We start from the raw sequence: 20841 nt of genomic DNA on the forward strand, positions 1-20841 counted from the left end.
GGTTGGAGACACAGGAGGCAGGAGCCACACAATCTGCAACCCGCCGTCAACTTCTCTGCCAACCAACCTCACTTGTTAGCTGCAATCCACCTCTCTGCAATCCGTAATCCACACTCCACCACACCACGCCACGCCACTACACCACCATCTTCTTGCTAGCTTAGCCACGGCAGTTATATTAGTGGCCAATGGCTCACTGGTTACAGCTGATGGCCAACTAGCCACAGCTGATGGCCATCCAATCACAGTTGATGGCCATTTACTACCTGAGCTAACACCTTTCCACGTGCGGGCGAGAGCCTGGAAACTGCTCTCCTGGCTCTGTCCCCACACCTCACCTGCTAAGGAACCTGTCGGGATCCCAAGCTATAAAGGCCTATTGGCCTGGCTAAGATTCCACACCCCCTTGAAGACTGATCATATCAGAGCTCAGACCTGAACATTCAGACACTGACTCCAAGCTCTGTCCCAGGAAATCCCAAAAAAGGAAATCTATCTTTGGAGCCCTCACCTCCTCTTCCACTCACTTTCCCCCTAAGCTTTCCCCAGAGGCAAAGTTCTCGTGCCCTCATAGTGCCCCAGTCTTGGCTTAAGGTAAGAAAAGCATCTGATAAACTAACCTCTTCACACTAAAGCAGAGGGAGCCCTCCTCCCTCCAAGGCAGGAGTCACTAAGCCATCTGTCATGCAAGGTCTCAGCTCCCGCTCCCCGCATAAGAACTCAGGATATGGTGAGGTCAAAAAGGAACAACAGCCATAGATAGGGGAGTCATACCATTATATTCTCGATGGCAGCTGGTAGAGACACAAAAGCAAACATCCGCCAGTACCCCAATGAGGGGTCTTCCTGCACCCCAGTCTCGCTGGCGGCTGGGAGAGACACAGGAAGTAGGATCCACACGATCCGTAATCCACCATCCATGCTTCTCTGCCAACCAACAACCAACCCCTTGCTAACTGCAGTTAGTGTTTGCTAGCTTAGCCATGGCAGTTATATGAGTGGCTAATGGCACCGTACCAGCCGATGGCCAACTCATCACAGCTGATGGCCATCTACTACCCGAGCCCTCACCTTTCCACGTGAGGCCGAGAGCCTGGAAACTGCTCTCTGGGACTGTGTCCCCACATCATTTTAGCGCTATTTCGTCTGAGCGCCTCCTTCAATAATCCACAGAATCCTTCTTAACATAATATTCTAAGGAAACCACTACTAATCCATCAGAATTCACATGGAAGGTAAAACTTACACGGCACGTTGGTCCTAAAGGGTCAGAAACCTTTAGCAGGAGCGCCGAGAGAATGCTGAAGCCACAATAATGAACCAGGAATGCCAAAGCGAAGTTGTGGGAGAATTCCAGATATCTGAAAAACACAGGCAGGGCAGAGAGATGACAGAGTAGGCAAGTCTACCTAAATGTCGATTCTATCTGATTCTAGGAAGTCAATGCAGCTCAGTTCTACACTAGGGGCTGTTCCCTGCCCTCAAGGAGCTTGGAGTATAGTGAGGGACATGGGTATATATGCAAATAACAACCGTACTGAGCAGAATAAAAGTGGTGCCTTTTAAAGAAACCCAGGCCATTGAAAACAGGGAGGAAAGTGGTCACTCTGGTTGGGGTATCATCAGGAAGTTTCCTGAAGGAAGCAGTCCTTGGGAAGGACCTTGAAAGAGGAGGAAGTGGAGATGGGGGGATAAGGTATCAAGAACGTCATGCCAGTTGAGGGGAAGTACTTGAGCATAGACATAGAATTAGAGAAGCTGGACAGATTCAGAGAATGGGCACATGTCCAGGGGTGGAGTAGGGGAGTAGCAGATTAAAGGCAGGACGTATAATTGGGATCATATTGTGAAGGTCTTTGAATGCTGGGAAGACGATTTGTCCTCTAAGCCAACACCCAGAGATCAGCTGCTTGGAGGATGGGTGTCCTCAGGAAGCCTTTGAGAAAGCCTGCCCTTTCCCCTTTTCTTTTTAACAGTGCTCCTCCACATCTTTGTGTCTTTGCTCATGCTGTTCCCTACTCCAGAAATGTCCTTCCCTCCTGCTTTGCCCAGCAAATTCCTACTTGTCCTTAAAGTCCTAGCACAAAGTTCACCTCTTCTATGAAGACTTCCTGGCTTCCTTCTGTAGTGATCAATCCTCCAAAGTGCTGCTATAGCTCTTGGTTCATTCTTTATATGTATAACTTAACATATATCTATGTTCCGTTCCCCATATGTCTGTCTCCCCATTAGTCTGTAATCTCCTGGAGATCAGGGACTGTCTCTTATTCTAGAAATAGAACTATTTCTCATCCTGGGAATATATATTCTATATACAAGTACTCCTAGTACCTTGCACAGATGAACACTGCCAATCAGTGTGGAAGGAAGCGGGAAGAGAGGAGGAGAGGAGGAAGGGAAGAGAGGGCATCAGTTCTGGTATAAGGCACTGGCAGCTGTGCCAGGGACCTGGACTCCTGGTTTTATCTGCCTCACATGACCTGGGCCTCCCAGACTGAGTCCTCAGCTTCCCCTCCTCTACCTCACTCTGCACCAAGGAAGACACCCCTCCCATCAGCCCCGTCTGTTAGCACCTGCTGGCACCTCATTAACCTAGATGGCTCAGCTCTGCCCTGCAAGGTGTGGAATAGGCTGAGCTCAGGGGTCAAGTGAGTCTCTGTGACCTTCCTGCCTGTGAGGGAAGGTAGAAGAGACTTGGGGCCCCAGATGCCAGCCCCAGAAAGTTACCCTCATGATGTATCAGATAGAGGCTTTTGATCCCCAGAGCTCTGATCTTGATGAGACACCTTCTGTGGGGTTAGCTGGGGACCTGATGAGAGGTATCTGCACTAGATGAGAAACTGAGGCATGAAGGAAGGGTAGAAGAAGTGTGAGGAAAGTCTGGGGCCAGTCAGGAAGAAAGACAAGTCTCCAGGTCCCATCTCTGGGCCAAGGGCCAGGTGCTCCCCAGAGCCATCCCGCAGGGGCCAACCCTCCAACCTCCCGACTCTTTAGGCTTCATTCATTCAGCCCTCTAAGTTGTGTTCCCCTCAGCCTGCCTTGTGTGTCTTCTCTTCACAGCACAGAAGGGGCCAGGGAAAATGGAGGTTGTGAGAGCAACAATGTGACAAGAAGGCCAGAATAGGACAAATAGAACACAGGAGCCCCACCTCCCACCCACAGGAGGGCCCTGCCATGCCTCCGGCTTTAGACTCTGGCTTTCCTGGGAACCTCCCCTCCCAGAGAGGCTGAAGACAGACGCTGGGGCAGTGGCAGGTGGAGATTGGATCCCAGCCTGGAGGGAAGTTAAAGGGTTAACTTTCCCGGTATCCACTGGGTCAGTCTAGCTGCTCCCCCCAGAGCACAGTGAATCCAGGCTTGTCACTGGTGTTCTCTCAATTTCAATTTCCCTCTTACTCCTCCTTCTGGGAGACATTGGGAGAAGAAGCTAGGGGCCCTTGGCACCAGCTCTCTCTGGGGTGTCATTTAATACCGCCAGTAATCACCATCTCCTGGTTTATTATTAGCTCTTTCCCTCATACCTACTCTTGTCATCCCTGGATCTCTCTCTCTCTCTCTCTCTCTCTCTCTCTCTCTCTCTCTCTCTCTCTCTCTCTCTCCCTCCCCCTCTCTCTCTCTCTCTCTCTCTCTCTCTCTCTCCCTCCCTCCCTCCCTCCCTCCCTCCCTCCCTCCCTCCCTCTCTCTCTCTCTCTCTCTCTCTCTCTCTCTCTCTCTCTCTCCCCTTCCCCTCTCCCATTCTGTCTGTGAATGGGAAGATAAAAGAGCTTCTCTCCACTGCAGTTCCTGCCCTAAAACCCTAGGATGCCGGGGCTAAATGTACGAAGAACTCTTCTGAACCAACAGAGCAATCACATAACAGGAAATTCAGGGGAAAACAAAACAAACATACGGGAGGGCAGATGAAATTAGAAACCATCAAATGATGCCCAATATCCAGTACTTCCATCAGACAATGTGTCATGATTTACGGATGTGAAAATGTGGTCTTTTCGTGTCATGCCCAGCGAGTTTCAGTAGCCACTGTGGGTGCTGGGACAGTCCTTGTGAAGCCTGGAGTATGCCTGTTTGCCATGAAGTGTGAGGGTGCCCCCATCTGATGCTCCTGTCCTCCCACCCCAGTCTCAGGTAATGTGAGAACTGTTGGGTCAAGGGCCTGGTATCAGAGGCCATCCCTGGAGCACAGGCAAAGTTCAGCCTTCCACAGATGGCCAGGGCAGGTGAGATAAGGGTCACACTTTGGACTCCAAGCCAGAGAACCCTGCGAGGGCCCCCGGATGCCTGGGCCCACACGCCCCTCTGCTGGCAGTCCTGCTCCCCTGCCTGGTTAAAGGAGAAAGACGAGGCAGGGGGTGACGGGGATGGCTAGCCACTCACAGCGCCCAGACAGCAAGGTGACAGCTGCCGTAAATCGCTCAGTCATTCCTCTCGCCGCCACCCCCAGCGCGCCCAGCCCTGCTTTTGTGCCTCATGACTCTGGCACCTCGCGGGGGTCTGGCTGAGATGGGAGCGCGCTGGGGTGGCGCGCGGCTCCAGCCCTTCCGCCCGGGCCGGGTGGGTGGTGAGCTCAAGTCCACAGGAAAGAGAGGAACAGGGGCCGTGCAAAGCGAGCCTCCCTGCCGGGTAGGGTGGTGTCTGCGTCCCGGACAGAGGCCCCTCAGTTCCCAAGGCCCCACCGGCGCCCGCACTGCGCGGCAGGTCTGGTGCCCGCGGTGAGAGGGCGGTACCTGCCCGCGTCCCCGCCCCTCTCCCGCCACCTTCCCTGGTGCCCGGCCCTGCTCTGTGCTGCCCCGGTCCTGCGGGCCGCTCGGTCCCAGACCCAGGCTGAGCAGCCGGGCTGGCATCGCTGCGGCACCCGTCGGCGAGCAAGAGCCCCGCGGGCTGGGGCCGGCAACGCCGGCGGCGGGCACCGGGATACCTGCGGGCCGGTGAGCAGGCGGGGGCGGGGCGGGGGCGGGGCGGGGGGCGCGGGGGCGACAGACCGAGAGAAGCCAGATCCAAACTCAAAAAGGACCGTGGGTTAGGAAGAGAGAGAGAGGGAGCATTGAGAGGGGGCCTGGGAGACAATGACTTCTTTCCTCCCCTGCTCGCAAATCCGAGAAAAAATAAAAGGGGGGAAGGGCGGATCAGGGGCATCAGGCCCACCGAGAGGGGGACCAGCACCTGCTTAAGAGGCATCTCCTCTCCAGGCCCTCCCCACTCAGAAGGTGGGTCCTCTACCCTGGTGGAAGGGATGGAGCTCCACACCTGGCTCCCAGTTCCATGGCGGTGTCCCCAGAGGCTGGGGAAGACCAAACGCAGCCCAAGACCAGAGACACGGCTGCCACCCTGCTCATCTCTAAGGCCAACCGCCTAATAGCTGTCCCTCCCTCTCCTCTTTGTGGCCAGAAGGCTCCAGGTAATGGGTGGACAAACTTTTCAGTAAAGGGCCAGATAGCAAACATTTTAGACTTTGAAGCCTATTCCGTCTCTGTCAGAACTAGCTGGAAAGTAGTCATAGACCATCGGCAAACAGTAAATATGGGTGTGTTCCAATTAAACTTTATGGACACTGAAATGTGAATTTTATATAAATTTCATGTGTAATGAGATAGTATTATTTTTAATTTTTTTCAACTATTTAAACATGTAAAAAGCATGCTTAGCTTGCAGGCTGTACAAAAACAGGTGGCAAGTCCAGGCAGTCTTCTGCCTTCCCTCTCCATGGCTGTGTATGAGGAAGGGGAGGGAATAAGTAGGTGTGAGGGGAATCCCCACACCACCATCCCCCTGCCCCTACCTGAGGGCATCCAGGAAGCTGGGACCTGTCTGTCACCCTTGTTCCCAGCTGCTCTTAAGGCTGCAGCATCATTTGAGACCAGTGTGGGAGCTTGTACCCTAAATGTGCACATATGTGAGGGAGGAGGTATACCTCTAGCAGGCTTTCTACCCAGCATGTGGGGGCACTCCCCAACCCCACCAAGTCAGAGATGAGGCAGCCATGCTTCCCAAACAAGTGACCAAGCCCTTGACTCTTCACCGTCCTTCCTTCCCCACCCCCTACCACCTTGGTCTCAGGCCTAGTGCTACCCATTGATCAAGGCTGGCCCTTTCATTCCTTCATTTTCTCTTTGCAGCCTTAGGAGACCCCTTTCTCCTGGACCTTGGAGCTATGACCCTTCAGAGGTGACCCAGGAAAGAAGGAATGCAGGCCTTTGGTCCTCCAGATGAGGGTCCCCTCCGAGGACTTGCGGACTCCCACGTTGAGAATTATAGGGGCCGGCATCGGGCCTCTGCCCAGAGTACAGCTGTCAGTGTCTATCCCCGAGGAAGCCCCGTGCTGGTGAGTCCAGGCTGTGCCCCAGAGGTGACCTGGGTGGGGCAGGAGGGAGGACACCCAGGCTTTCAAGTCTCTGCCTTTTACAGGATCATGGGCAGCTCTATTCCTATCCCTCACCCTACCTTTTTGCCCGGTTGGGAGAGAGAGGAAGGCAGTGCTGGGCCAGGTTCCCAGGACTCCACACCCATCCCTGACAGATGGGGCATGCAAGGCAGAGAGCCAGGAGAAGCCAGGCCCTAAGAGGAGGTGCTGTTCGACAGGTCAGAGACAGGAGTCTGGGGAACTTCGCCAAGCCCTGGGGATGGCACCTCCCAGACTCCCGGCCTCTAGTTGGGAGGAGCCTGTGGACTCCTTCTGAGTCAGGGCTGAGGAAGAGCAAAGGTTCAGAGTATCCCTTCTCTGCAAGTGAGGAGGGATGGGGGGCTCCACCCCAGCTCCACCCTCCTGGCCTGCCTCCAATGCTGACCAAGGAAAGGGGTGTGGAGGCCAGCGGTCTTTCTCTCAGCTTCCAGGCTTTCCTCTACCTTGAGAACAGTTCTGCATCTGGTTTGGGGTATCCCCAGCCCTAGTGGAAGAAGACTTGGCCCTGGGAGACAGCGAGGACAGCCTGGGAACTCCCAGGCTGAGGGGGGTTGGGTGGGAGGGAGACTAGGAAGTCTATGGAGCAAATCGGGCCACAGACAGATCAAGGAATGTGACCAGTCCTGTCCAGGAGGAGGATTGTGTCCTCGGCTTCAACCTCTCCCACGGAAGGGCAGCTGCTCCCCACTGGATGGGACGCAGGCTGCATGCCTGTAGGGAGGAGCCGCTCGTGTATGTGCCCTCATCCCCATGTACAAGGGGGCTGTTCACAAACCAGGGGAGCTGCAAGGGACCCAGATGTAGTGTGCACCATGGGTTGTGTGTGCAAGCCTGTGATCCAGAGGCACACACGTGAGTGGGCAGCCATGACGGGGGACACACACCAGAGCCCAGGCGTGTGCGTACCTGTGCGCCTTCTCTTCAGGAGGCCCCTGCTTCTGCCCCCAGGCCCACTCAGGGAGCCAGCTTGGCATGTCCCTGCCCAACTCACTTGGCCGCCGTGGCAGAAGCCACTGTGAGTCAGAACAGGAGCAGCTCACACCAAACTGGTTTGAGGGGAGAAATGAGTCAGCTCAACTTGCAGGGGTGTGGGATGCCATCTGGGGTGAAGCCTGGCCCCCACTACCTCCTTAGGACTCCTGGGGGAAGGAAGGCACCCCCCCACAGAACTTCCCCTGCTCCTTCCCCAGGACCCTAGTCGCCTGCGTCTCCAGGTCTACGTCCCTTTTACCAAGAGTTCTAGCCAGGCCCGAGGTCCGTCTCCCATACGGTTCCGAGAATCAGAGCCTGAGAAGAGGCATGGAGTCCATCTGGGGGCTGGCCCACCTCACTCCCCCAAACTAAAGGTAAGGGGTTTCTCTCCTCCTACCCGTATGCTCAAAGCCTGAGCTGTGATATCCACAGAGGAGCAGAGCTGAGAGCACAGGCAGCCCCTCCAAGAAGCCGGATTCTGCGCTGTCTGGAGGCCCTCTCAGGGATACACCCCTAAGCCTTACTACCTCATAAATGTGTGCATTTGGGACAAATGTCGAAATGCTGCCTGAGACCACTGGTTCCCTAAATCCTGTTCTGGTGGGTTCTGTCTCAGGAGACCCCTGGAAGGCACCTTTCTAGTCAGGGATCCCATGTCAGACCCCACTGTCCAGGGACCTTTCTGCAGACCAAAGTGCCTATCTGTCCGCGTTCCAGCAGTGCCCTTTCCCCTGTAATCCCCCGTTGTGCAGGCTTTCGTGTCAGTGCTCCCATACACACACACACACACACACACACACACAGCCCTCCCTGAACCAACCGGGCTGAGCGCCCAGGCTGTGGCCAGGGCTGATCTCATTCTCAGTCCCAGCAGGAAGTCACCACGACCCAGGAGCTGGAGAAGAGGCTGCATATATTCAGCATGTACGGGATACCCCGCCTGCCCCCCGAGGACCGGAAGCACTGGGAAATAGGAAAGAGCAGTGACAGTGGCCTGACCATTGAGATGTCCTGGAAGGAGCTGGTGCCTGGGCACAAGGTGGGCCTGTAACACAATGTCTGTCCCCAGGGCTTCACAGACACACAGACACACATCTCACCTCTGCTTCTTCCCAAGGAAAAGGCCTCAGGAAGTGGGGTCATGTGGGGAAAGCATTTGGAGACATCTTGCTCTAAGTTCAAATCCCAACTCCATCACTTACTAGTGAGACCTTGGTCAAGACAGCAAACCTCTCAGAGCCTCAGTCACCTCATCTGTAAAGTGGGGGTGACACCACCTACACACTGGAAGATTGATTTGAGGATTAAAAGGTCATCTATGAAGTAGATCCAGTAGCATTTAACAAATGGTAGCTACTGTTCTTGTCATCGTTCCCCAACTGAACCAGCCCTACTCCCACCCCAGGAGATGAGCCGGGAGCTTTGCCACCAACAGGAAGCACTGTGGGAGCTACTGACCACCGAGCTGATCTACATGCGAAAGCTCAAGATCATGACTGATGTGAGCCTCCCTCAACCCCAGCCCTGGCCCCATCCTCAGCCATATACTCATCTCATTTGTATCTCTCCCAGTCCTCCCAGATCAGAAGGGGCAGGGTTGATGGGAGAGGGAGGGACAGCATACCAAGAGATCTCCCTGATTTGAGACCTTCACGGGATCTTGGGCGAGAGATTAGCAGTACTAAAGATGCATTGAAGGGTTAGGCTGGGATCCCATCCGACAGGACAAGGTCAAGTGGTGAGACCCTCATCTCTCCCTGCATCTAGCTCCTAGCCGCGGGTTTGCTGAACTTGCAGCGAGTGGGACTGCTGACAGAAGTGAGTGGGACCTCAGGAGGGGAGCCTGGTACATCCCACACTCTGAGTCCAGGGAGTGGAGGGGGTGGGGTGGGGGTGGGGTCCCAGAGAGCCCTCCAGGCTGCACAGTCTGAATTTCCACTGCCCCGTGCTCTTCCTACTCTCCTTCTTGCTCTATACCTCAAACAGACCACAGGCTCCACTCTCCCCCCACCCCCGCCATCCTAACTGAGCAGTGCTCTCTGTCCATGGCCAATGCCGCCTGACAGTGACCTGCCAAGACATATCACTACGTTCTCCCTCCAGGTATCAGCTGAGACCCTGTTTGGAAATGTCCCCAGCCTGATTCGAACTCACCGGAGCTTTTGGGAAGAGGTGCTGGGGCCTGCCCTGCGGGAGACTCGAGCCTCGGGACAACCTCTGGACCCTGTCAGCCTGCAACATGGCTTCCTGGCGGTGAGGCATGAAGGGCAAATGAGGCAGGACTAGGACAGTCCCGAGGGGTCCTGTCTGCAGGGTGTGCCTATGCAACTAGAATCCTTCCGTGACCTGAGGGGGTCCAAGGGCATAGCCTCTACCCCAAAATATCACCTCACCTCCTGCCCTTCATTCCACAAGTATGACTTCCGTCCCAAAGATTCTTTGGGCTTCTGGAGACTCTTATGACATGAAAATGCAGCTGTCTCAGGGAAGGGTTGCACCTAAGCTCTTATCAGCTATAAAATCTTACTTCATGGACAGAGATCCATTGACGAACAGCTGGGAGCAAGAATGGGGCCTATGTGAGATGCCCCCCAGGGGACTGAGAAAGGAGGTATAAAAGGCCACAGGGTCACCTGGAGCATGGAAAAGGGAGACAAGAGAAGGCGAGAGGCCCAGGATCACACTTCCTTCTCCATGTGACCCAGCCAGGAAGACATGGGCCTTGCAGAGTTGGACTGGGGTAGAGAGGTAGTGAGACAGTCTCCTGGGAGCCTGAGGTGGGCCCCTTCCATAGGACAGGGCTTCTGGGCCAGCCTCAGGTCACCACCCCTCTGCCGGGTGAAATGGGATCTCCAGTGTCCTAAAAAACATTCCAGCTGAATTATTGATGGAGGGAGTAAATTTAGAGCAGCAGGGTACAGCAGGGGCTGTGGACAGGAGCTCAGAGAGCAGCAGTGGGTGGACCTCTCAGGACCTCAACTCCTCCTTGGAATCTAGAGTGAGGGGCTGGCAGTCATGGGAGGTAGGGATTGGAAGGAGATGGACTAAGGGTCTATGAGAGGCTGTCTCCAGCCCCCACCCCCACCCTCGCTCCCCATGTTCTACAGGGTGAAGCCTGTATCTCATGACCTTCTTCCCCTGCCTGTTCCCTGACCCCCCCCATATCTGTCCCTCCAGTTCAGCCAGTGGTTCCAGCCTTATGTCCAGTACTGCCTGAGAGTGAAGCAGACCATGGCTTATGCCCGGGAGCAGCAAGACAATAACCCTTTCTTCCGTACCTTCGTGCAGGTGGGAGAGGGGTGCTGGGGAAGGGGGATGGGGCGGACCCTAGACAACTAGGTCTCTCCCTAACTCTAGCTTAGCCCAAGGCTGAGGCTGTCACTAGGGTGGGGCAGGAGGGACGTTGCAGACTGCTGACCCCATGCCCACCTTCCCTGGCAGTGGTGTGAGAAGCACAAGCGCTCGGGGAGACAGATGCTGGGTGACCTACTCATCAAGCCTCAGCAGCGCATCACCAAGTACCCATTGCTGCTGCAGGCTGTGCTCAAGAGGAGCCCTGAGGAACGAGCCCACCGGGCCCTGACCGCCATGGTAGGTGGCCTGGCAGGGCCAGGACCCTTGGGATTGGGGGCTGCTGTGTGGGAATTGCTCTCCAGGAACTCTTGAGAGTGTCCTGTCATGTGTACGTGACAGCGTGGCACTGACTGGCCAGCCTGTGTTAGAACGCAGTGACTGTCATTGATTGGGTGGGAAGTCCAGGGTGTGGACCTGAGCTGCTCCTCCTTCCATGCCCTGCCCTCGCCTAGATTGCAGCTGTGGAGTCATTCCTGCGACACATCAATAAGCAGGTCCGCCAAGGTGAAGAGCAGGATAACTTGGTGGCTGCAGTGCAGCGCATTGGGCCCTATGAGGTGCTGGAGCCATCCAGCGAGGAGATGGAGAAGGTGAGAGAGGGAAGGGGGCTCAGAAAAGGCAAGGTCCCCAGGAAAATGGAAGTAGCCGAGGCCTGGAGGGGAGGGGGCAGAGGTGCCACAGCAGGGCGTGCCCATCATTCCTTCTCAGTGATAAGGGTCCCGGGGGCAGAGTTCAAGAGTAGAAAGAGGACCCAGAAACACTTTCTCTCCCTCCAAGCGAAGGAAGGCTGGAAAGAGACGGTGCTGGTGAAAGGACAAAGGATGTGACTGGTAGGTAGACAGACATAAGCGCCGCCCAGTCTGCTGACCCTCTCCTCTCTGTGGCCCTCAGAAGCTGCGTCCATTCTCCAGCCTGGACCTGATGTCCCCCATGCTGGGGGTGGCTCCTGAGCACACCAGGCAGCTGCTGCTGGAGGGACCCGTGCGAGTAAAAGAGGGGCGAGAAGGGAAGGTGAGGAGCTGTGGGCATGAGCGGAGATGAAAGATAGATTGAAGAGAAGGGAGAGATGATGGGAGACAAGCTAAATCAGAAAAGCTGGAAATGGGAGAAAGGGGTGTGTGTGTCTGTCTCTGCATGCGTGTGTGTGTGTGCGTGCGTGTGAGCCCCATGAACCCCAATTCCTATCCTGCCATTCCCCCTGCTCCAGCTGACCCTGCCTCTCTCTCCTCTGCATGCCTCCAGCTGGACGTGTACCTGTTCCTCTTCTCTGACGTACTCCTGGTGACAAAGCACCAACGCAAGGCAGACAAAGCCAAGGTTGTCCGGCCCCCCTTCATGCTGGAGAAGCTTGTGTGCCAACCACTCCGAGACCCTAGTATGTCTTTCCTGCGGGGATCTTTTCCTTCTCCTTTCCTCTTGGCAAGGGGAAGGGGGAGTTGGGATGGGGTTCACAAAGGTCTGGCCCTTGAAGCAGACCTTCTCCTCCCCCCAGACAGCTTCCTGGTGATCCACCTCACTGAATTCAAGTGCGCCTCCAGTGCCCTCATTGTGTACTGTCCCACTGCTACAGACTGTACCCGGTGGCTGGAGAAGACCCAGAAGGCCCAGGTATGTGAGAACAGGCCGGGGAGGGATGGCAGGGCCCCTGGAGCTCAGAAACGGGGAGCACAGAGGGGAGGAGAAGAGAGAGACTGGAGTGGCTGCAGGTTCAGACTGCCTTCAGGAGGGAGACGCAGCATGACCATTCCTAAGAGCAGGGAAGACAGCCTTGAGCCAGCTGTTGTGCGTGTCACTGGGAAAACCCAAAACAGCATTCCCTCAAGGTTTCTACACCCTGAAGCAATTCCCTTCTGAACTGTATCCTCCATTCAGCAGGTATGAATGGGCCCTTGCTGGCTATAGGCACTAGCTAGGTGCTGGGGAATCAGACAGGAGTAAAATACCATCCCTGCTCTCAAGGAATGTGCACTGCAGCCTAGCTAGTCGCTAGACAAGTCATTGTATGACTAGAGAAACATGTGTATGGAATGGAACTGGGACCAGGAGGGAGTAGTTCGTTCTGTGTGGTGGGTTGGTTGGGAAAGGGACCGCGGTGCACAGGGAGACTACACTGAGAAGCCTTCCCAGAGGAGCTCTCGTCTGAGCACTGTTTGAAGGAGTGTCTAGGAGCACATCAGGAGACACGGGTGGGAGGGAAAGGCATTTCCAGTGGAGAAGCAGACTGTGCAAAGGTCGGAGATAGGAAACAGCTGTGTGTTTTGAGAGACGACCCGCCTTGTAGTTCATATGACTAGGACATAAAGCTCAGGGCAGCCACAGCGACAGAGGCCGGGAGGCAGGCACCACCAGCGTGCCCATCTCTGGATGCCACGTAAGGAACTTTTGTCCTTCAGATGATGGGAACCAGTGAAGGTGTTAAGCCGGGGAGTGAGTGGGCAGATTTATGTGATTACAGCTAGAGGAGTTTAGAAGAGAGATCCAAATGGATCTGTATTGCCATCACAATACACTGGGCGCTTAAAGCAACAGAAACTTATTCTTCCCCAGTTGTGGAGACCAGAATTTGGAAATCAAGGTGTCAGCGGGGCTTTCTCACCAAGGCTCTAGGAGAGAATCCTTCCTTGCCTCTTCCATCGCCCAGGTGCTCCTTGGCTTGTGGCACAGGACTCCACTCACTCTCTGCCTCTGTCTTCGCACTGTCATCCTCCTCTCTGTCTCTGCATCCAAATCTCCCTCTCCTGTCTCTTGTAAAGATACCAGTCATTAGATTTAGAGCCCACCCTAAATCCAGGATCATCTCATCTTGAGATCCTTAACTTAGGATCTTTGCACCGCTGCAAAGACCCTTTTTCCAAATAAGATCACATTCACAGGTCCTGGGAGTTAGGACGCAGACATATCTTTATGGGGCCACTGTTCCACCCACTGCAGAAGCAGAATAACCGAAGAAGAATGAGGATTTGACTTGGACTTCTAAGGATTGGGAAAACCAGGAGCAGAATCCAGGGAGCATTTGGGCTGGACTTGTTCTGGGACAGTGACCACATCTGTCTGAGTCGCAACAAAGGGTCTGTGTAAGCTAGTGATGAGAGGCCAGGCTCTACAGGTCCCCGAGAGCTGCAGAGGAGACTGAACTGAATTGGGTCGAAAGAGAGCCACCATAGATTCTTGAGCAAGGGAATGCCATGGCGAAGTCAGTGTTTTGTCTTGAATTGTCAGGTGGCGGTGATAGGTGGGCTAGGAGAGGGGGATATTGGTGACAGGAGATTCACTCTACTAGTTTGGGTGTGAAACATTGAGGTTTAGTGTCATGGCCTTAGGGACTGTGTTGCAAAAAAAAGGAAGGAAGAAAGGAAAGGAGGGAGGGAGGGAGGGAGGGAGGAAGGAAGGAAGGAAGGAAGGAAGGAAGGAAGGAAGGAAGGAAGGAAGGAAGGAAAGAAGGAGAGAAAGAAAAAGAGAGAGGCAGAAGGAACGAGCAAAGGAAGAGACAGTTGAGCCTTAGGGAAACTGGTTAAAAGCCTAACACTGAATACGTGAAAATCTAGGCTCAGATACCAGTCCTGCCTCTTACTTCCTAGATGATCTTGGGTGAGTTATGTGGCCTCCCAAGTTTCCATTTCTTCACCTGCAAATGGATATAAATAGTAACAGTCCTTGCCTCTTAGGGAAGATTCAAAGATCATTCAGATTAGGCATAAAACATGGTGCCAGTTCTAGGTAAATGCTCTGTATCTTGTCCACAAGGACAAAGGATGGTTTGCTTCCTGAGGGTCCCATTTGAAAGACTGCTTTGGCAGTGGTGCTCCTGACAGAAATGAAATCATTAGAAATGAAAACTTGTTTGTTTAATTGTTGTTTCCTGAGAGAGATTGTTTCCTAGGGTAGCAATATTTAGTTTTAAACAGAAGTACTTTGGAAATGCGTCAGTAGGAGATAAAACTATTGAAACACAAGTGAAACTATGGAAAGTGAAACTATGGAAACACAGACCCTGGAGTTCAGTTGAGAAATAAGGATGAACTATGAAAGTTTTTTAAGAGAGTAGATCTTAAAAGTTCTTATCACAGGGGGAAAAAATTTTTGTAACAATGTATGGTGACAGATGTTAATTAGATTTATTGTGGTGATTCTCATTATATATATAACGAGAATATGCTCGAATATATATAGAGAATATATATATATATATATATATATATATATATATATAGAGAGAGAGAGAGAGAGAGAGAGAGAGTCATTACCTTATATGCCTGAAACTAATATGTTATATGTCATTTATACCTCAATTTTGTAAAAAAAAAAAAAAAAAAAAAGACATTTTGAACGAGGAAAGAAATCTTAGTGTAGACTATTTCTAAAGAATGCAACTTCATTATTTTTAGAGTTTAAATCAAATTAGTGGTTCGCATAGGGCTTGCAATTAAGGTTTCTGAAACTTCTGTGAATGTGTGAAAAGTGTTCAATAATTTTAAGCATTCTTCCCACAGTCTTATCTGTGGTATCCTATCATAACGTGGAGAGCTTATTTGAGAAAGGGAAAACCAGAGCTTAGTCTCTGTCTAAATACTGTATTAAAAATTCTGAATTAGGAGAGTAAAAAACAAATACAAGGTTTTTGCCATTAAAAAAAGAAGAAAAATGAAATAAGGATGAAAGACTAAACCTAAAGATCTTGTGTCCTCCAACCCGCTGAGGCTGCCACTTCCTTGAATACTAAACAGGCTGGTGACAGTCCCCAGGAAGCAAGAGGCAGGAGACCAGGGTAGAGGGTGGTGGTGGGTTTTGTGGTGAGAGTATTCTCCCATCTTCCCTGACCCTGCTTGAGCCCCGCTCATAGTCCCCGCTCTCTACGTGGCAGGGACCTTCTCTCGACACCACTCTCCCCAGCCTACAGTGTCCATAAGGCCAGACTGGCTGGCAACTCACATGGCTCCCGTGATTAGTTGAGTTGTACTGAAGGCTGGGTATGAGGAGAGCAGGGGACAAAACTGGAAACAAGCCCCAGCTTCCCCAGGACAGCAGTCGGGCGCCCTTACTGTCAGGCAGCCTCTTATCTTTACCACTGCCACCAGCAGGACTTTCTCCTTTTCCTTTGGTTCCCAGTCCCAGGTTGACATCTCCCCTCCCACCTTCTCCTTTTAGGACCCCCAGGGGACTACTGAAAACTGCTGGTATTCTATTGTGCAAGTAATTTAGTCCTATTCCTGGCTAATAAAGGAAAGGAGGTCCCTTCTGATACCTAACCAAGCAGTGCACCGGCTCCCAGCCTCCCCTGGCAAAACAAAGATTTAACGCTTTGAAATTAATTTTTTCTGCTATTATCTCACACCAAATTCTTTGGGAATCCTGCTCTCTAGCACCATTAGTCTTTGTAAACTGAAGAGGGCGGTAGAATATCTATCTACTGAGCCCTGGAGAGAGCAACCCCCAGGGGTCAGGCGATTTTTTTCTCCCCCTTACAGAAATGGAGATGGAGATTTTTTCCTAGCGGGTCTACCCGAGGTGGCTTAACACGTTGCGTACGGCGGGGTTTAAATCCCTCGTGAAGATTCTCGTGATCCGTACGCAACGTGTTAAGTTTTTATTGAAAAGGATCTTCTCAAGGGAAGAGAGAGTGAATCTTGGGAAACAGCCATATTTAAAGGCTGGGAAGAGGAAAGGACCCCAGTGATGGGAACAGAAAGAGCGGTCAGGGACAAAGAAGGCTGAGCAATGAAAGGCGGGGAGAGCCAGCCCAGCTCTCGTTATCTGTGTTCTTACAGGCATTGCTTCATTTCTCTAAACTCAGTCCCCAAGTGCTGGGGCCCATCCTGGGAACCGCCATGCACGGAAGATTATGTTTGTAAATTGTTGGGCTTGAGGCCCAGCACTGAATGGGTGCTTCATAAATGCTTCTTGTCGTCATGAAAAGGGTGGTCCGTGGTGCCTGGGCGGGCCTGAGGCTGACGGGGGAAATGCCTCACCATCTGGGGGACTTCGAAAGGAGAGCCGGTAAATCTGGGAGCCGCCCCAGAAGTAGCAGGGAGAGGAGGCATTTCCTCTCAAGGCTTCAGTTCTCCACCAGGGCAAAGGAAGAGGAGCTGTGCTGAGGGAGCCCTCCCTTCCTTTTCCCCAGCTTTGTGGGGGTGTCACATTCTGGCTCAGGCACCAATTTCCTCTTCCTTTCCCACCCTGCCTACCTCGTCTCTCCTCTCGCCCAAACTGAGAAGACGCTCCCGGGTTGCTTTGGGGTAGCTGGAGGCTCTACAAACAGCCCTCACCCCTGGTGCCTGAGGTCCCCACATCCCTGCTTCTTCCAGGGCCAAGGAGATGCTGGTATTGGATATTCCTTACACACACACACACACACACACACACACACACACACACACACACACCCCTTCCTTCCAGTTCTTTTCTTCCACAAACCATTCCTATCCTGTACATCCCAAACACAAAATTGAACTTGGCTCATGTGGGGCAAAAGGACCCTGCATCTCACTGGACAAGCAGGCTGCCCCAGCCGTGCCCAGGCCCCAAGAATGGCTCCTCTCACCCTCCTTTGTCCTAGGCCCTCCCCACACTCCACAGATGAGGTTGGAGACGGAGAGGTCACAGGCCCTGCCCTGCTCTGCTGGTTTCCTGCCCCCAGGCACTGTTGTCCCTTGCTCTGGCCAACAGACCAAGTCTTAGGAGACTGCTAAGAATCCTTGCAATGCTTTGTCCCCCATGAGATCAAGTGGCTGGGAAGCCAGGGCAAGGAGAATTGGAAATATGTGTCATTGAGGTCATTTTTCTATCCCTGGTCACCATTTCTCTAACATGTCTCTTGTGCTGACCCGACGACTCCCTGTGTTTCTGGAGAAGCTTTTAGAGAATTCCAGATACCCAAGAGTTGCTGGTTCATATACCTCAAGCCAGGAGATATTCAAAATATTTAACAACCAGTACGGCATGGGCATCAACCAATCAAGAATGGAGCATTGGTGATGGTGGTGGGGTGTCCTAGAAGTCCCCTGCTGTGCCAGTTGCTATCCCTCCAACTGCTGGCTCTTAGAGGACAGGGTAGTCCTGGGGAATGGAGGTGGGAAGCTCAGACAGCAGCCCTTTGCTTACTAGCATGGAAGTACTTCAGTATTTTAAGAACAATAGGGCCATGCAGTGAGTGCTGATATCAGCGCCACCATCCACAGCAGCCACCATCCCTCTTGTGAAGTCTCTGCCTTCAGCCTCTCAGTGGTTCTGCTGACTTCCCTTCTCTTCCCCTCCCCAGCAAGTGTTATCCTCTAGTAACTCTCTACCCTTTCCGGCTGCCCTTGAAAACAATGCAGTTACTGCTTTAGCACTCACAGGGAAAGACCCAGTCCCAGTTCTGCTTCTCTCTACCTGTGTGACCTTGAGCAAATACTTTCATCTCTCGAAGTCCTTTTCTCATCTGTAAAATGGGCTAATATCCATGGCTTCCACCCTGCTGGATGATGGTGTGTCTCCAATCACCATGTACATGTGGAGGTGCTCTGTAAACCATTTCTTGGATCACTATTTTACTCTGATGTCACCTGTATGAAAATATTGAGGGACGAAGACAGAAAATGTAATGTATCCTCTCTCCAACCCTCATGAGACAGTCTTGCTTTCAGCTCTGAAGGACAGCAGAGTCCTCAGCCCAGGACAAAGCCTGTCCCTGCCCACCCTGGTAGCAGAAGGAAGGTTAACCTGCCCGGCCCAACACTTATACCACCATGACCACCAATCAGGGACTGCTTCCTGAAGGAGGCGACAGCCTGAATAAAGGGCTTTCCAGGGGGCAGGAGGGTAGGAAAAGGGGCCTTGTGCTCAGCCCACCCATCCCCAGGGCCAGCTCAAGAGTTCAAATGTTGGTTCTGTCTCACTTTCTTACTGCATGACCTTGGCAGTGACTAACCTCCGAGTCTCCATTTCTCAGTAGTAATGTAGAAACAAAAAACAATGTCTGCCTCATGGGGTTGTTGTGAAGATTAAAGGAGATAATTTATGTAAGGCACTTAGCCCAGTGCCTGGTATATAGCAAGTGCTCAATAATTCAGGGTCTTAATGAAAGTATCCCCACCCCAGGTCACCCTGCAAAACCTGAAGGACAAGGAGTACGTCCAACAGAAGAGGGAGCTCCTGGCCCTCTACAGGGACAGGGACCAGGACCAGGACCGGGGGTCCCAAGGCACCAGGCCCTCCACGCCTTCCCAGGAGGGCTCTCAGAGCAGCACGGAGGGCAGGTAAGACCCAGAGGGACCACAAGCTGTCCCATAGTAAGGGGGCTGCAGGCAGGGAAAGAGAGAAGAACCCACCAGGCTGAGATACAGCATGACAGCATCCAGGGAAATTGGGAATAGATTGTACAGCCCAGGCTACAGGTTGGCAGCAGCCGTGCAAAAGGCCTCCTGGGACAGCCTAGGGGGTTAGCCAGCCTAGGGTCGGCACAGGCTGAAGGAAACAGACACAAGAGGCATCAACTGCCTGAGAGGGGCAGGCTCCCCAGGCTAAGGATAGAGAGTGAAGGCCAGTATGGATCTGCAGAATGTCAGAGCTGCAGGGGCCCGTCCAAATCTCCAGACAGCATGACAGTGTCAGGTTCAGCGGCACGGCATGTGCTGTGGTTAAAATGTCTTAGAGGAGCTTACAGTCCAAGCAGACAGATGAGAAAAACAGTCAGTGCAATGTAAAGGTGATACTAAAATAAGTTTGGAGGGGCCATTTCTGAATGGAGTGATCAAGGGACTCTTCTTAGACTTGATTTTCAACCCTTAGCATCTGACTCTGACCATTCACTATATATTTGTAGGACTCCTGGGTTCTCCACCGTCATCCCCCATCTGGTGGTGACAGAAGACACGGATGAAGACACTCCCTCAGTAGCAGATGATACCTCAGACTCTGGCTATGGCACTCTGATCCCAGTCTCCCCCAAGGGGCTCCACTCCCCACTGAGCCGTCTACGCCCATGGGCCCATTTGCGGGATCCCCACTTCACCTTCTCCACCCTGGATCTCCGAGATGTTACTTTGCACCACCAGCTTCCTGACCCCCAAGCTCCCCAACGCCGAAGTGCCCCTGACCTGCCAGGAGAAGCTATCCAAAGGGGATGCAGTCTTCCCAGGGGAGAACCACCTACCTGGTCTGAGGAAGAAGATGGGACCTCAATGGGAGGGAACGTGGTAGTGGAAACCTTGCATAGGGCCCGACTTCGGGGACAGCTCCACTACCCCACTACCCACACTGACTCTGCAGGGGAAAGCTCTTGGGCATCCTCAGAGGATGAGGACGAAGAGAAGCCCATCTTCCTGACACCCCATCGCACCCCTGCCCCCCACCCCCACCGGACTGAGGACATGCTCAGAGACATCCGGGTAGATCTGGCCAGCCAAAGGATTGAGGACATCCCTGAGCCTGGGGACAGCAGGCCTCGGAAGCTGACTCGGGTCCAACTGCAGAGGATGCGTGGGCTCCACAGTATACAGCTGGACACCCCCATGTCCACATCGTAAGTGCTGAAGGGAAAGGTGGCATGGGGGGAAGCAGAGGGCAAGGGCAGCATGCAGTGTGTGTGTGGGGGGGGGGTCAGAGTAGGAGGTCAGTGGGAAGCGGGTCAGTATAGGAGGGCAGTACCAGAGCAGGGCCCGTGACAGGAAAGGGCCCCTTAGCCTCACTCTTCACCCCCATCTGCCTTTACCTAATACCCACCTCCTTTCTTTTCAGAGAAGCGTGAGGAACACTCAGACACTCGGGACTTTTGGCATTGCTCCCTGAGGAAATCTCTCCCAAGAGTGCTGGTCACCACCCCCACCCCCGGACTCTACCTCAAGGTCCACACTCCCCACTAAGAAGCCTGGCCCAGACACCCTGTGCTTCCTGCTCTAAAAACTCTGGGGATCAAGAGCTGTACATTTATGTACCGTAGACACCTGAGCCCCACATAAAGTTGTGCATAGAAGGACTGTCCAGTTAGTGCTCGATGAGGCGGAGAAGAACCTGGGGGTGGGGGTGAGTAACCAAGTGAGCACAGACTACTGCTGTCATTGGGCATCATGGTGATGGGGTATCTGACCCTAGCTCAGGGCTTTTCCCATCCCCCCCATCAGGATCCAGCGCTCTGCCCCAGG

At 53.2% G+C, this 20841-nt stretch overlaps 1 protein-coding gene across 7 annotated transcripts; it reads left to right on the plus strand.

The window, feature by feature from the left end:
- Positions 1–4456: 4456 nt before the first annotated feature.
- PLEKHG6 (pleckstrin homology and RhoGEF domain containing G6) lies at positions 4457–20672 on the plus strand. 7 transcript variants are annotated; one of them, XM_019754360.3, is made up of 17 exons: positions 4457–4620; positions 5187–5395; positions 6114–6319; positions 7588–7743; positions 8235–8408; positions 8775–8870; positions 9137–9187; positions 9473–9622; positions 10547–10657; positions 10811–10960; positions 11176–11313; positions 11615–11734; positions 11966–12098; positions 12216–12331; positions 18800–18957; positions 19524–20222; positions 20438–20672. In XM_019754360.3, exons 3-17 carry the CDS (start codon positions 6182–6184, stop codon positions 20445–20447), a joined length of 2400 nt encoding a protein of 799 aa, XP_019609919.3. In that variant the 5' UTR covers positions 4457–4620; positions 5187–5395; positions 6114–6181; the 3' UTR covers positions 20448–20672. The 7 variants fall into 7 exon arrangements, with proteins under 7 accessions (XP_019609919.3, XP_074182252.2, XP_088653599.1 ...); XM_074326151.2 differs by having other exon boundaries at positions 8244–8408; XM_019754358.3 differs by lacking the exon at positions 4457–4620 and adding an exon at positions 4652–4925.
- The last annotated feature ends 169 nt before the right edge of the window (positions 20673–20841 follow it).

The sequence above is a fragment of the Rhinolophus sinicus genome, chromosome 1, assembly GCF_057876585.1.
Source record: "Rhinolophus sinicus isolate RSI-liver-muscle chromosome 1, RSI-T2T, whole genome shotgun sequence".
Taxonomy (NCBI): domain Eukaryota; kingdom Metazoa; phylum Chordata; class Mammalia; order Chiroptera; family Rhinolophidae; genus Rhinolophus; species Rhinolophus sinicus.

Excerpts from the sequence above, each read along its gene's own strand:
- PLEKHG6 (XM_019754360.3), top strand. The coding sequence starts at position 6,182 with ATGCAGGCCTTTGGTCCTCCAGATGAGGGTCCCCTCCGAGGACTTGCG. Across the intron at positions 7,744-8,234 it reads CTCACTCCCCCAAACTAAAG|TCCCAGCAGGAAGTCACCAC; the intron begins GTAAGGGGTTTC and ends TCTCATTCTCAG. Across the intron at positions 10,658-10,810 it reads TCTTCCGTACCTTCGTGCAG|TGGTGTGAGAAGCACAAGCG; the intron begins GTGGGAGAGGGG and ends CTTCCCTGGCAG.